Source organism: Salvelinus sp. IW2-2015, linkage group LG36 (assembly GCF_002910315.2).
Source record: "Salvelinus sp. IW2-2015 linkage group LG36, ASM291031v2, whole genome shotgun sequence".
Taxonomy (NCBI): Eukaryota; Metazoa; Chordata; class Actinopteri; order Salmoniformes; family Salmonidae; genus Salvelinus; species Salvelinus sp. IW2-2015.
Window position 1 is genome coordinate 8,154,774 of NC_036875.1, and position 17,355 is coordinate 8,172,128.

At 41.6% G+C, this 17,355-nt stretch overlaps 1 protein-coding gene across 1 annotated transcript in view; it reads left to right on the forward strand.

Annotated features, from left to right (window-relative positions):
* Positions 1–17,355, forward strand: part of hdac4 (histone deacetylase 4) — a 238,108-nt gene that overhangs the window by 133,338 nt on the left and 87,415 nt on the right. The window contains 2 exon segments of the mRNA XM_070437721.1: positions 16,776–16,945; positions 16,947–17,045. Of these exon segments, the coding sequence (XP_070293822.1) occupies positions 16,776–16,945; positions 16,947–17,045 (269 nt within the window).

Here is a 17,355-nt window from a genome sequence, read left to right on the forward strand (position 1 = left end):
CAGAGAAGGATTATGTTGCCTCAGATGTGTCTGTGTTGCCTCAGATGTGTCTAAGTGTCCGAGCGGTGCGCGCGTCGTGCGCGATGTCGTGTGGGCCATGTCGTGTGGGCATGGTGGCCATGTTCGTGTGGGCCATGTCGTGTGGGCATGTCGTTGGGCCATGTCGTGTGGGCCATGTCGTGTGGGCCATGTCGTGTGGGCCATGTCGTGTGGGCCATGTCGTGTGGGCCATGTCGTGTGGGAGCGTTTAACCAGAAATGAAACAATTACAGAGCGAGCGACGACTCCTATTAGCTGGCCTAATTGCTTCCTAGCGGCGTTTCAGTGACAGCGCTATACATTAGGCTTCATTTACTGTCAACATGTCATGCTTAAACGCAGCCGTCAGAGATTGCCACTTTGCACTGCCTATCTAGGAGGGAGTTCGGTAATACGCTGTGCTAGTGGAGGGAAAGGTTGCGTTTTGTGTGGCATTTGATTTGAGTGGCCAGTGTGTGTAGCTGAGTAAAAAAAACAAGGATAAAGATGTATTGTCACATGCGCCGGATAGGTGCGGTGAAATGTGTTGTTTTACAGGGTCAGCCGTAGTAGCGCGGAGCACCTGGAGCAAATGAGGGTTAAGTGCCTTGCTCAAGGGCACATCGGCAGATTTTTCTTGTCGGCTCGGGTATTCAAACCAGCGACCTTTCGGTTACTGGCCCAAACGCTTAATCGCTAGGCCACCTGCCGCCCTTCTAAAATAATAATAACAATTGTAAAAAGCACGTGCTGGTCACCCACAAAACCAGCATCAAGTCACATTATGTTGGCTTGCAAAGTGATGTCTTCCTATAGGAATCCCACCACAGAGTGGGGATACCAACAACTGGAACTTTTCTTCACCCACAATCTGCATTCAGAATGAAGCAGCTTGGGGTGTGTTTGTGTGTGCGTACCTAAACGTGCGTCTGTGTTGCGCATGCCGTGCCTACGTGTTTTGGGTGGCATCAATTTGAGTGGCCAGTGTATGTTTTCTGTGTATGCCTTTCCCTCGTACAAGGCCCTCGTGCGAGTCTCCACTTGCGTCCTCGGGTCTTCTCAGTAGTCGACAATGGCTTCTCGTCTGATCTGAAAACGCAGGCCAGGTGAAAAGCAATATGGAGAAAATGTATGATACTCCTGCTTCCATCTTCCAGTTCTTTCATGCCGACGCAGCGAGAGGAAAAGGTGACTAGAAAAGGACGCCGCCGTGCGGCTATCGAGACGCAGCCCGTTAGCCCGTTAGCTTGTTTCGCTAAACCCAATCCCCAAGCCTCTAGCCCATAAAGCTCTCTTTGGCGTTCTAATGTGGTAGCGTGGTTAGCCCCTGAGTGCCCTGGTTCTTTAGCAGTGACTACACTGGCTCTCTCTGTGGCTCTCGCTGGCCCCTACAGTGGGAAGAATGAGTGGCTGTAATTGGGTATTCATTCCCTGGGCCCTGGCCTTAGCACCGCCAGCCATTGATTGCCGCGCCTCTCCTCTACTGCACTTGTATTAATGGGTGAGTTTGGATGGAGCCAGCTAGCTACTGCCACTTGTAACACGAACACTCCTCTCCAGTGCCACAGTGGCATAACAGATGCATTTTCTCTGCTTTATGGGGTGGGGGGGGGGTGGGGGGTGCACTTCTGTGTGTGTAGATCCTGGCCTGGGAATTGCCGGCCGCAGGGTGGAAGAAGTGACGGAGCGTGTGGCGGCCGTGTCTCCTGTAAACGAGAGCAGTGTTTTTAGTGTGAGGTGACCCCTTCTTTTGGCCGGCACGGTAGAGCAGGCATTCTGGGTATGAAAGGAACCCTCGCCCGCGCAAAGATCTGTGGCTGTGCAAGGCTGCAGACTATACTCAAGGAAGAGGTCTTAGAGGCGGGCTGGGCACCATGAGCTACTCCTATGGGCACCATGAGCTACTCCTATGGGCACCATGAGCTACTCCTATGGGCACCATGAGCTACTCCTATGGGCACAAGATGTTGAAAATATATTTCTGGTCAAAAAAAGAAGTTGAAAATAGGTACTTTTGGTTGAAAATATATTGAAAATACATTTTTTATTTTATTATTGTGCTAGTTGGACCACACTTGAGTGTCGAGGGAGAGTTAGTTCTAATGTGATGTAAATACATATTGTATGCACGGAATACCTACTGTTGATCGAATAGATAACTAAAACGTTAAATGCACTTATTTGACAAGAGGGATAGTGTGTGGAAGGAAATTAGATATCATCTAGCTGACATGGGCCTGTTAAGATACTTCGAGAAAAACAACAACCTTCCTTGCTTCCTTCCTTGAAGTTATCGCAGATCTTTCGAGGTTGTAGAGTGTATTTGTAGAGTGGAAGGAATGATACATTCCAAAGGTATTTGAACAAGGCCCTGGTGCCCAACATATAAAGAGGGGAATTATGATCAGTCTACTGATGCCTTGCACTTGGGCTTCAACAAATCCCTTTGAWAAGCAGAGTTGTTATAGTATTCGCCGTTTTAAAAAGGAACGTATTTGTAACGTAGACACAGGGAGTCAGGAAGCAGATACACTTAGTGGGTTTAATAACAACGGACATGGAACGATAATGGAACAAGAGAAGCATCTGACATGGAAACACAAGCAATACTACCTGATGACTGATAACAAAAGATTGCTATATAAAGGGTTAATAAAACATATCCAGATCTGATCTATAGAGCTCATACTTAGATGCGTTATTTCAACGACAGCGCAGTGTCATCGTTATGACTGTTCTCACCACATTTAGAAAATGCTGATATATATAGCCTGCCCTGTACCAACCCCATTTCCCCCTCTGGCCAGTATACACCCGTGACTTAACTTCTTCTTCTCACTGAGGTCAGTGCTTCATGAAGATCRKAAGAGGGATYAATCCTCAGAGTGCATTTAACAGATCAAATCATGTAGTTGTGGGTCATATSATAACTCTTTTGTAACTCATTAAKAGCCCTCCTACACATGACATTTAAGTTGGCCGTACTGGTCTATAARGCACACATMATGGGTCTATGTATGAATTCKATGCAGTCAATGTAAWGRCAWMTCTATTTTKCCATTCATAAACCATTTATAAAGCATTTATAAACATGCCTCACTTATCAAAAATAGTAGGGAAACAACTAGGCGTGGGCAGTATACCGTATAGGCCTATGCCATATACCGTGGTGTATTGAAATACCCACCGTGATTTTCAATACCATCCATACCTTTCAAACGGTTTTAGCTTGTTTTTACATAAATGTGAATTTTWGCTTTTTAAAGGAAAACTCCACCCACAAACTTGATACYGGCTGTATTTCTGTATTTTGAAAGTTATATATCTTGAAAACMTGATTGTTGACATGCAAAACATTTTTGGACGATATCAGCGACGGACTAATGAAACAAATACGAAAAGATKGTTTTTGGGTGGAAGTTATTTTTAAATATATACCTGCGGTCAACTTTTGCACTAGGTTAATAGATAAAGCAAATCGCCTTCTTCATTTCCCCTGTTTTTTCAATGGAAAGCCATTCCCCAAAGCAACTGATTGAGCCTGTCACATAGTAGTTTTCTTTACAAAGAGCACATGGCGCAAACTGAAGCTTTGTCATGTGATGATTCACTTTTCTGCAGCGCAAGACAGGTGATCAAGTGACACTTGAAAATCTCTCTCTACTAACGGTTGACAGCTAAATATCTAATAYGTTAACWATCTAAGATGTGCCAAATAKATGATCTCCAGCTCAGGGCTCCAGCTATGCATTGGTTTGCTAATTTGCTAGCTAATTGGGTAGCTTGCGAGATCAACATTCTTGGTTACAGCAGAGACCTGGATCAACATCCCTGCTGTCTAAGATTTGTTTTGTGTGTGCAGCAAACTGTGAGTAGCCTTTTGAGATAGTTGTATAACTTTGAGCTGGGTTGTCTACCCATAGCTAGCATCCGCTATGGGTATTCGCTAGTACTTTGATAACGTTTATGAGCATATTTAAAAAAAAATATATATATATTTTTTTTTTAACCTTTGGTAAGAAATAGCTATGGGTAGGCTGGTGCTCGGGTAGGCTGGTGCTGAAAATATAGCTATCTTGTTATGCCGGTATTGCACACCAACAAATGGAGAAAACCTACACCAGTTGAGCAATTGATTTCAACAATAATCTTCATTTTAATTTGACTTTACAAACAACAAGAGGGCTTAATTGGAGTCTATTTCTTCAGAGCCTAGACCTATATAAAATAATTTAACTGGCTGAGGTAGGCTATGAGGCTTTACTAGACCTACTTACAATTGCAACTGGTCAAAAATGTAGCATCCTACATAAAACAATAATTTAAAGGYAAAAAGTCTGCACGTTCGATCTAAACAATGTAACTAATAATTAAAGCGCACATTTGTAAATCCCAAACTCTAAAAGTAATTGGAAAGGTAAATACAAATTGTGTGACACAATAAAGAARGTWAACAAGATGCTGTGTTTTTATTTACAGTAGTGATGGACAACTGGAGGCATTTTGAAAACCGGTTTTCAAACACTTGTTTTTCACAACTGTAGCAGGTGTAGCAGGTGTAGCCCATCATGCAAATGTTTCCTATTAGACTTTGTATAACCCGGSTKKTGTTGTGAAAATCCKRCAACTTGCAATGTATTATGCTTAAGTACTCTAAAGTGTTACAGTTCTGTACACCTGGGAAATGTAAAAATATATATATTTCCTTTAACATTCTGCGTTATCATGCATATTATTTTTGATACGTGAGGCATGTTTATAAATGCTTTATGAGTTGGAAAGTAGAAATGACATTACATTCACTTCATATCATTTATACATAGACCTTTAATGTTGCTGTTGGCAAACTGCAAAGTGAATTACCATGAAGTGCTTAGCTATAAATGCTTTGTAAATGGGAAAATAGATTGGACTTTACWTTGACTGCATAGAGTTAATACATAGACCCGTCACGTGTGCGTTTATAGACCAGTATGAACAACTTCATTGTGATGCGGAGGAGGGCAGGTAATGAGTTACGAACGAGTTCATAGACCTTCAACTACATGATTAGATCCGTAAAATGTACAGTGAGGATTGAACCCTGTGGGGGATCTTCATGCACGATTGACCTCAGCGCGAAGAAGGTGGTAAGTCACAGGCTTATACCGGCCTTTGGGGAAATTGGGGCTTGAACAGGCTATATATACCAGCATCATTTTCAAAACGTGGATTGGCCTTTTGGCATATTCACTAACACTGGTATGGCAGAAGCACTCTTTTGAGAACAGCCATAATGATGACACTCCGCTGTCGTTGTAATGATGCATCTATTAAGAGACCTAAATATGAGCTCTTACATTCGTACATGAATGCACTATAGATATGCTATGGATATACACTATTTAATTAACCTTTAATAGTACAGTTGGGAGCTGTTATAACATTTTCATGAAATGTAGTCAAAGTAAATTGTTACCGCGATATAGGACTACAATTTGAACTGTCTTGTTCAGCCACTCAGTCATTCCAGTGAGTGTGGGTTGATCAGTCTCTCCAGCTCAGACCAGTCCTTGTTCTCTCTGACACTGGTGGAGTAGTCAATCTTAATTACTCTATTACTCCCTAGTCTGAGGGCATGCAGGGTCAACGACTCCCCTTTTCCCATARGACCTCATGGCGTCCGTGGCATCGGAGGGTTACCGCCAAACCTTTTGTCAGGGCCCAGAGAACAAACCCCTCTCTGTGGAACCGAGCTAACTATGGACTCCTGCGAACGTCACTGCCACGCCATCGCCCTGACACATCAATAGCCACAAGTCCGGGTATTACCAGAGCCCTAGTTAGTTAGAGAGATGGGGGTTGTGGCTTGGTGGCTCTTCTCCCAACAATGCCTTTCTGGGTGAGGACACATACCACTTTGAGCTGTTTGTGAAGAGTGGAGGGCTGGGAAAGTGTGCGRAAATGGGAGATGTTTGAGGGTGCCGCGTGCAGACAAGGGGGCTTGGACGTTTCTGAAAGAGCTCAATGTGTGGAATGATTCTCTCCGAAGGCCCCGTTTTGACCTACTTTGGTTTGACATTGTGTTTGTTGCTTGTTTGTGTGTGGAAACACTGACACGTGTGAGAATGCTTGTCTTTGTGTGTGCGCGTCCTTGCACACGTCACATAGGTGGAAGTTTACTGCATGTCATTGGACGACAATTACACTGAAGGGGTTATGATTGGAACTGGTAGACATGAAACCTGGGGAAACAGTGACTACTACTGTGGAACTGCTGGATATGTGTAGTTAAGGTCCTGAGAAGCCATGGGCATCCAGTCTCTGAAGGCTACCAGACAGACTTGACCAGATGGACAGAAGGTCAGAGGTCAAGATAGGTGTGTCGCTCAGTGCGACAGCTCTCCATACATCAAGGCTCCAAAATCACTGGAACACATCATCCCCACTGCGACTATAGTTTGTCTTAGCCCCACCCTTCTCTGCATGCCGCCCTAAGGGAGGTATAGTGTTGCAGCCCGTGCTGAAATCCGCCCGGTGCCAAAGAGGCCATTGGTCATCTCACCAATAGTCCACAACCATGCCACCCTGTGATTGGTCAGTCGGGAGACCAGGGCACCTCTGATAGGGCAGACTTCAATGCTCTTGTTTTGTTGCACAGGATATCTAGTTAGCTGGCATTGGTCTTGGGACCGTGCCAGGTGGCACTCCTCATAGTAGAAATCGATTAGAGAAAGAGCCTGATATTCTATACCGTGGTGTTCTTTCTCTCACTGTGGACTCAAAATGTGAGTTGAAAGCATCCACATAATTTCCCAGGAGTTTGTGTGTGTGACACATGCACGGTTCTGCTAATGTGTATGCATCTGGTCCATGTGCATCCTTATGTATGCATGCCTTGATGTAATACTGTTGTTAAGCTTGCTGTTTTTCCACAGTCTATCAGTGTTTTAAGCCCACYGCAAACTAAGTCTGCAGACATACAACCACTGATAAACAAGTCAGTGAGTTACATTTGGAGGGAAATGTTTTGAACTGACGTGTGCTAGGGCACTTGTACATGTATTGCACTCTGAATGCTACAAGCACTTGCTTGGGTTAGTTCTGCTAATGGAACACAAATGGTTTTCAGTCCCCATTATTGACTGAGTCACTCTGTTTGATGAAAGATGTGAGGAAATAGAGATGATCTGATAGACGGTCAGAGTATCTTTGTTTTGCATACGCTCATGATGAGATAGAAGACGCATAGAGTTATTGAATGGAGTACAGTGTTAATAGCTTCGCTGTTTAATGTGTGTTTACTGTGTGTGTGTGTGTGTGTGTGTGTGTGTGTGTGTGTGTGTGTGTGTGTGTGTGTGTGTGTGTGTGTGTGTGTGTGTGTGTAGACCTGCAGGACCTCTGGGGGCTGATTTAGGCGTGATGTATAGCCAAGTGGTGGCCCAAGTGTCCCTTCCCACAATGCAACGGGCTTCGCCCAGCGATCCCAGGAAATCAATCTCCATCAGCTACAGCAGCATGTCTCCTTCCGTCAGTGACACCTCTGCAGAGCACACACACACACACACATACTGCCTCTCACACACACACATTCTCACACTCACAACCACCCCACACACTGTAAGTGCTTGGCGTGTCAGCAAATCCCCGCCGCTAAACTCATGTTGCAGTGGGATTGTTTTCTGCTCTGTTGCCAGGTTGCATCATTACAACCCAGTATGTGTGTGGACCCAAACTGCAGCTCTGAGAGTGTGAGTGTGTGTGCACGTGCACTGCTCATTGGGCTTGTGCATGAATACGTGTGTTGATCTGTCTGTAATACAGTGTATTCAAAAAGTGTTCATACCCCTTGACATTTTCCACATTTTGTGGCTACAGTCTGAATTTTAAATTGAGATGTTTTGTCACTGACCAACACACAGTACCCCATAATGTAAAATGATGGGGTATATTTTTGACAAATTAATTCTAAATTAAAAGCTGAAATGTCTTAAGTCAATAAGTATTCAACCCTTTTGTTATGGCACACCTAAATAAGTTCAGGAGAAAAAATGTGCTTAAGGCACAATAACTTGCACGGATTCACTTTGTGTGCAATAATAGTGTTCAACATTAGTTTTAAATGACTACCTCATCTCTGTACCCCACACATACAATTATCTGTAAAGTCTCTCAGTCGAGCAGTGACTTTCAAACACAGATTCAACCACAAAGACCAGGGAGGTTTTCCAATGCCTCGCAAAGAAGGGCACCAATTGGTAGATGGGTAAAAAGAAAGCAGACATTGAATATCCCTTTGAGCATGGTGAAGTTATTAATTACACTTTGGATTGTGTATCAATACACCCAGTCACTACAAAGATATAGGCGTCCTTCCTAACTCAGTTGCTGTAGAGGAAGGAAACAGCTCAGGGATTTCACGATGAGGCCAATGGTGACTTTAAAACAGAATTGAATGGCTGTGATAGGAGAAAGCTGAGTATTGATTAACAACATTGTAGTTACTCCACAATACTAACCTAATTGACAGAGTGAAAAGATGGAAGCTTGTACAGAATAAAAATATTTCAAAACATGCATCTGTTTGCAACCTGGCACTAAAGTAATACTAGAAAAAATGTGACAAAACGTTTCACTTTTTGTTCTGAATACAAAGTGTTTGGATCAAATCCAATACCACACATTACTGAGTAACACTCTCCATATTTTCAAACATAGTGGTGGCTGCATCATGTTATGGGTATTCTTGTAATTGTTAAGAAACTGAATGGAGCTATGCACAGGCAAAATCCTAGAGGAAAACCTGGTTCAATCTTCTTTCAACCAGACACTGGGAGATTAATTCACCTTTCAGCAGAACAATAACCTAAAACACAAGGCTTGACTTAAATCTACTTGAGAATCTATGGCAAGTCCTGAAAATGATCAAAAACCAATTTGAAAGAGCTGGTGGAATTTTGAAAAGAATAATGTGCAAATGTTGCACAATTTGGTATTTTATTAGGATCCTCATTAGCTCTTGCAAAAGCAGCAGCTACTCTTCCTGGGGTCTAATCAAAACATGAAACATATACAGAATGACATGATACATAACATCAATAGACAAGAACAGCTCAAGGACAGAACTACATAAATTCTTTAAAAAGGCACATGTAGCCTTCATATAAATGCATACACACAAACTATCTAGGTCAAATAGGGGAGAGGCGTTGTGCCGCAAGATGTTGCTTTATCTGTTTTTTGAAACCAGGTTTGCTGTTTATTTGAGCAATATGAGATGGAAGGAAGTCCCATGCAATAATGGCTCTATATAATACTGTACTTTTTCTTGAATTTGTTCTGCATTTGGGGACTGTGAAAAGACCCCTGGTGGCATGTCTGGTGGGATAAGTGTGTGTGTCAGAGCTGTGTGTAAATTGACTATGCAAACAATTTGATATTTTCAACACATTAATGTTTCTTATAAGAAGTGATGCAGTCAGTCTCTCCTCAACTCTTAGCCAAGAGAGACTGGCATGCATAGTATTTATATCAGCCCTCTGATTACAATTAAGAGCAAAATGTGCTGCTCTGTTCTGGGCCAGCTGCAGCTTAACTAGGTCTTTCCTTGAAGCACTGGACCACACGACTGGACAAGATTAGACAAAACTAGAGCCTGCAGAACTTGCTTTTTGGAGMGTGGTGTCAAAAAAGCAGAGCATCTCTTTATTACGGCTAGACCTCTCCCCATCTTTACAACCATTTGAATCTTTGTGTTTTGACCATGACAGTTTGCAATCTAAGGTAATGCCAAGTAATTTAGTCTCCTCAACTTGTTCAACAGCCACACCATTCAGGACCAGATTCAGCTGAGGTCTAGAACTAAAGGAATGATTTGTACCAAATACAATGCTCTTAGTTTTAGAGATTTATGGAATGGGTGGCCAGTTTATTACTGGCCACCCATTCCAAAACAGACTGCAACTCTTTGTTGAGGGTTTCAGTGACTTCATTAGCTGTGGTTGCTGATGTTTATATGGTTGAATCATCAGCATACATGGACACACATGCTTTGTTTAATACCAGTGGCAGGTCATTGGTAAAAATAGAAAAGAGTAGAGGGCCTAGAGAGCTGCCCTGTGGTACACCACACTTTACATGTTTGACATTAGAGAACCTTCCATTAAAGAAAACCCTCTGAGTTCTATTAGATAGATAGAATCCACAATATGGCAGAGGTTGAAAAGCTATAGCACATACGTTTTTTCAACAACAGGTTATGGCCAATAATATCAAAGGCTGCACTGAAATCGAACTGTACATGTTCACCACAATCTATACACCATATACACCACAATCTTCTTCTTATCAATTTCTATCAACCAATCATCAGTTATTTGTCAGTGCAGTACATGTTGAGTGACCTTCTCTATAAGTATGCTGAAAGTCTGTTGTTAATTTGTTTACAGAGAAATAGCATTGTATTTGGTCAAACACAATTTTTTCAACAGTTTGCTAAGGTAGCAGAAAGCTTATAGGTATGTTAGAACCAGTAAAGGCCGCTTTACCACTCTTGTGTAGCGGAATTACTTTGGCTTCCCTCCAGGCCTGAGGACAAAGACTTTCCTCTAGGCTCAGATTAAAAATATGACAGATAGGAGTGGCTATAGAGTCAGCTACCATCCTCAGTAGCTTTCCATTTAAGTTGTCAATGCCAGGAGGTTTGTCATTATTGATCGTTAACAATTTTTCCACCTCTCCCGAACTAACTTTTCAAAATTCTAACTTGCACTGCTTTTCTTTCATATTTTATTTATTTATGCATGAATACAATTTCCTGCCTACGTTTGCCCACTTTGCCAATGAAGTAATCATTAAAATAATTGGCAACATCAAATGATTTTGTGATGAATAAGCTATCTCATTTGATGAAATATGGAGTTGAATTTGTCTTTCTGCCCATAATTTCATTTAAAGTACTCAAGTTATTTTCCATCATTCTTTATATCATTTATCTTGGCTTCATATTAAAGTTTCTTCTTCTTTTTGTTGAGTTTCGTCACATAATTTCCCAATTTGCAGTAAGTAAGCCAGTCAGATGTGCAGCCAGACTTATTAGCCACTCCTTTTGCCACATCTCTTTCAACCATATCGTTTTTCAATTCCTCATCAATCCATGGAGCCTTAACAGTTCTGTCAGTTTCTTAACAGGTGCATGTTTATCAATAATTGGAAGAAGCAATTCCATAAATTCCTCAAGTGCAGCGTCTGGATGCTCCTCATTAATCACATCAGACCAACAAATATTTTTAACATCATCCACATAAGAGTCACAGTTAAATCTTTTGTATGATCTCTTATATACTTTTTTTAGGCCCAGCTTTTGGAACTTTGTCTTTCCTGGATACAGCCACTATATTGTGATCACTGCATCCAATGGGTACGGATACAGCTTTAGAACACAGTTCTACAGTATTAGTAAACATGTGATTGGTACATGTGGATGATCTTATTCCTGTAGTGTTTGTAAACACCCTGGTAGGTTGATTAATAACCTGAACCAGATTACAGGCACTGGTTACAGTGAGAAGCTTCCTCTTGAGCAGACAGCTTGATGAAAACCAGTCAATATTCAGGTCCCCAAGAAAGTAGACCTCTCTGTTTACATCTCATACACTATTAAGCATTTCACACATATTATTTAGATACTGACTGTTAGCACTTGGTGGCCTATAGCAACATCCCACAAGAAAAGGCTTTAGATGTGCCAAGTGAACCCACAACACAACACTTCACAACACTTGACACAAGATCTTCTCTAAACATTACAGGGATATGGCTCTGAATTTATACAGCAACACCTCCCCCATAAGCATTCCTGTCTCTTCTATAGATGTTATATCCTTGTATTGCTACTGATGTATCATCAAATGAATTGTCTAAGTTCTGAGTCTCAGAAATGGCTAATATATGAATGTTATCTGATGTCAGCAAGTTATTGATTTCACAAACCTTATTTCTAAGGCAACGTATATTAATATGGGCTATTTTCAGCCCTTTCCTGGGTAGCTTATCAGAGAAAGGCATCATACTGAAAAGAGCAGACAAAGCAAGAGAGCAATGTATACATTCAGCAGTCCATTAATCAATTGGTGTGTGTGTCTGTGTGTGTGTCTGTGTGTGTGTCTGTGTGTGTGTCTGTGCTGCGGGGGTTGAGGCTACGAAGCCATAGGCTTGGCTCTCTCATCCCTTCCAGGCTTCTGGTGTCTGTGCTGCGGGGGTTGAGGCTACATTGGTCATCGAATACCGCTTTTTTTTTAATGCTGTCATGGAAATACATGTATTTCCTATTACCAAGTAATTTACGGTTTCTATGCTTTAGTTTGTCATGTGGACCAATTAATTTGGTGAATTCTGAAAATTGTAAGGATTTTTCCATAGGGTTGTGTTTTTAGGGAGTGATATTTGTTCATGGTAGAATACATTTCATTTTTTTCTTGTTATTATAGTGTTTTCCAACTATGAAGTTGTTTATGTTCTTAGCTTTATCCTTTGAAATAGACACATGAAAAGATTCTGGGGATGACCATGCACATCTTCTATGTACCCCATTGTTCCTCTTCGGTGCATTTACAGTGCATTGGAAAACTATTCAGAGACCTTCCTTTTCTCCACATTGTTATGTTTACAGTCTTATTCGAAATGGATTAAAAACCTCCAAAACTCTTCATCACGTTAGGTGGCCAAGACGGAAGCAACTCCTCAGTTATAAGCAAATGAAAGCCAGCTTGGAGTTCGCCAAAAGGCACTTAAAATACTCTCAGACCATTGAAAACAATATTTTTTGTGTATTGTAATTGTAACGTATGGGTCAGTAATCCGCAGGGGACTCTCCTGATATTTGCTCTTTTAATATTACTGAAATAACAGTTTGACACATGGAACTAGGAAACACAGAATTGAGTTTGTCATTTGTGTAAATAGGGGTTGCTGCTTTGTCCCAAAATGTTAAATAGAATTCAATGAGAAAGCTGTCCATTCCTGGTGCTTTTCTCTGTTTTAACTGTCTAATATTTTTTGGGTTATTCTCTGTTTTTAGTGATTATTATTTGTCTGCTTATAATTGCTTCAGGTTGTTGAGTCTATAAAGGCTGCAGGATCAGTCCCACTATTATTTAATTCTGATTTATATTGATTTTCCCTAAACTTTTTAAAATGGTCATTAATTACATGTTGTTTCTAATTAATGCATCTGTATCTTTATCTTTTAAGATTATAACTGGTTGTTTGTGTATTCGTTTTGTGAGGCGCTGCGAGATGTTTACCAGGTTTATTTACCATGAAAGTAGTATGCTTTATTTGAGTTCAACCTGTTGGCTCTCTTCAAAAGTAAAACATTAGAGATTTTCTTTTTTTACCTTGTAAAGATTTTTTTTATGGACTTTTCTAAGATAGTGAATATTTTTCTTAAATGTTTTTTCTTAACTCAAACTTAACTTTTCCCCAAGTATGAGATCATTCCCCTAATGGTCAGCTTTTCTCTATCCTCTATGTCTAACATTTGTAATGGTAAATGTTTTTATTTTTTCATTAACATATTTAATAACATTTCTGGTCTTGAAGATGCACTCTGTTCATTCTCAAATATCTGTTCTCTAAGTGTATTTTCTATTGGTGTAATTAGGCATGATACCAAGAATGATCCGATATCACTATATCATGAATTTTTTTAACCCCAATTTTTGTTGAGTGCACTTTTGGGGGGGAAATGTAGTCAATTCTTGAATAGCTTTTCTTACTTTTAGATTTAAAACATGTACTACGTCTGTCAATATTATGAAATGTATGATTTTAGATTGCCTGTTAAAATAATAGTTCCTCTCAGAATTCCAGCTATATTAGATCAAATCCAATCTAAAACACCAGATTTGACCCTGGTGTTGAATCAATGTGCATTTTCATCAAGTAAGGTACAATTTAAACTTAGAAAATGGCCTTCTGATCCGTGTGCTGGGATATAAGGGAAAATGTGTTATTCTTATTTATCATGATGCCTACACCTCTGCTGGTGTTACAGTAGGTGTCAGCATAGGCCTCTCCAAGCCCAGCTTCGCTTTAAAATATGACATTTCTCTTTTTTTATGTAACTTTTGCAGGAAGATCACATCTGCTGACAATCTGTTTAAGTGTTCAAAGAACCCATATGCTTTTTTCCCCCTCAAGAAGCCCATGCACGTTTCTAGTAATACGTTGGATTTTGTTGTCTGTACTTGTATAGAGGTCAACGTTAACCCTTGTCTGTTCTGTCTATGATTGAATAACCAGAATAAACATTTTAGCAGACATGTCATGAGGGCGGTGGGCATTCCATGAATGGGAGAGTCATAGTGTGAATACATAGTTGTTGTTGCATTACATATATAGAGCATACCTTGTAATTAAATGAACGTATAGTGGCTTGTGGGGTCTACTTGGGGAGAGTGGGTCCACAGACAGGCTGAAGTGAGGATACAATGCAGCCCCACACACACTCGAGAAGTGGTATTATGGTCCGACATCAAAGCTTGTTATTGTTGTTATGTAAAAGTATAAAGGTCCAAAATAGCAATAACTGGTGTATTTTAACACCATCTGTTTAAAAAATGAATTTAGTATTTGTCAATCTGCAAACCAGGCAACTAAAAGCAAACTTTATACACAAATGTTTTAGTTCGTTTCTAGCTTGTTAGCTAGCTAGCTAATGTTAGGTTAGCTTGCTAGCTAGTTCAAAATATGACATGATATATAGCTACAGCGTTATAACTTTAGCTAATTTGTTATCATTATTAGAGGAAAATAAACCTCACAACAAGATCATTATTTACCAAGTTAATGGCAAGTTAAATACTAAATTTAAGCAGGGCAATCTACACCGGAGAATTTAGAACACTTGGACACTGTCTCCTTTGGCCAACTTTATATCCTAATTTGACTTTGGTGCAGGGCATGTTTGTTTTTCACATTACCGTCTCTGGTAAACAACACTATATGAAAGTGTATTTTTCACATGCACAGGATGCAGAAGGTATATAACGGTATATTGAAATGGTTACTTGCATAGTGAAGTCTTTTGTTTAGACAATGAACCACAATGAACCATAACGGAAAATGACTTTCTTACAGAATAAAAACTTTATAATATCTGAAAATGTAGCTAGCTAGACTCTCCTTACCCGAATACATGGATGATCGCTTCTCCCCTCTCTGTCACGGGATGCCATGGTTGCCCTTAGTTTGAAGATGTAATCCGGAGACAGGTGTTTTATAACAGCCTTCTGTGTGTTCTCCTTTCGACTCCCTCCGCATATTTGCAATCAAATGCCAGAATTTTCTCTATCGCCTTACATATCATCTCTGCTTCCACCGGTATTCCACTGATTTCAAAAAATCGGTCTTCCAGAAAGTGGAAAGCCATCTTTCAAAAAATCCACGTGAGCAGCTCATCTTATAGACAGAAGCCCCGCTACATGGCAGACCAATCCGAACTCATCTCTCAGCATTTCCAGCCCATCCATTATCTCAGCCAATCATGGCTAGCGGGAAAGGTTCCTGTCTTTTTCCGTGGGCTAAAGCAACTAGGCTCGTAATTTAACAATTCTGTTTACAGATGGTATACAAGTTTTTTTATTTTGATAAAAATAAATGTTTACATTTAAATGCCTCTCCTGTGAGTAGTGACACGTGACAACACCTAGTTTCCCTGAAAGGAGTCACATATGTCGTCTTTTGTATTGTCTTTTTCACTGTCCATGTAGCTTTATTGGCAATCGGCTACTTCTATTGTTACTTCCTAAAAGAAGACAGTTACTTGGGGACAGTAGAGTTTAGATTTAATAGGGGGGAGGGGGAAAGAAGATTTGGCTGTCTATTCTGTGCTCTGCTTGATAAACTAACTCTGTGACCTTTCTGAGGGGGACCTCTTTGTTTAGTCCCTAATCCCCATCCGTAACTCTTCTGGCCAGGGTCATTGTAGTCATGTTCTTTTCCCTTGAACTCGTGGCATTGAGATAGTGCCTGCTGTGAGCTGACACAGTGGAAATGAGTGGGGATCCTTTTTGGGATACACAGGACAGAGAAGCACACACAGAACACAAACACACACACATAGACACGCAAACCACACACACACACACAAAAACACGACCTCCTCTTGCTCTTCGTGAGCATACTTCACCCTTTCATCTATTCCCAGTCCACACATATGGTGGCAATGCTTGCACATACACACATAGTAGTTGCTCTCAGTGGTTTGTCCTTTGTTTGCAGCCTTTCGTCACTCCCAACATCACAAAACTCCTATTGTGCTACATTGGCACCACACTCAGCGTGTTGGTGTACCTAGTGTGTCAAAACTCCATAGTAAAACTAGCATCCGTGCCGTGTAGTCCTAGAATGAAGACTCGTTAGCCTTCGGGTGTCTATTCTATGAGTCATTCAATGTCATTGAATGGGCTACCATAGGACCTGCAATTACTTGTGTGTGTGTGTGTGTGGTGTGTGTGTGTGTGTGTGTGTGTGTTGTGTGGTGTGTGTTGTGTGTGTGTGTGTGTGTGTGTGTGTGTGTGTGTGTGTGTGTGTGTGTGTGTGTGTGGTGTGTGTTGTGTGTGTGTGTGTGTGTGTGTGTGTGTGTGTGTGTGCGTGTGTGTGAGAAAGAGCCTTGGGAAAGACTATCCTTTCTCTTTTGATTGAACCCTACATCATAAAGGAACAACAACCATGAAAATCAGTCAGTAACCCATTCTCTCTCTGCCCTCTCCCAGTCGACGTGAGAGCGGCACTGCCATGCAGGTGCCCCCGGCCGCCATCCCATGGACCTCCGCATGGACCAGCCCTTTGGCCTGGCACCGCGACCAGCGACCAGTGCCACCAAGAACAAGTCCCAGGTCTTCGGGAGCAGCAGCTGCAGCAGGAGCTGTTGGCCCTCAAACACAAAACAGCAGATCCAGAGACAGCTGCTCATCGCCGAGTTCCAGCGGCAACATGAACAGCTCTCACGCCAGCATGAGGTCCAGCTACAGGAGCATGTTAAGGTGTGTTTGTCCCCCCCCCCTCCCCGACACCCTGCTCTTCCACCTCCCTCCATCCCTCCATTGCCTTTGCTCGAGGGCATTCTGACTCAACAGATTGTCAATGTGCTGTTTAAGGACAGAGAGAAATGGGTGTAGGAGAGGACATGCCTGTACGTGTGTGTGTGTGTGTGTGTGTGTGTGTGTGTGTGTGTGTGTGTGTGTGTGTGTGTGTGTGTGTGTGTGTGTGTGTGTGTGTGTGTGTGTGTGTGTGTGTGTGTGTGTGTAGGTGTTGTGTGGGGTGTTTGGGGGGTTGTGTGTGTGTGGTGTGTGT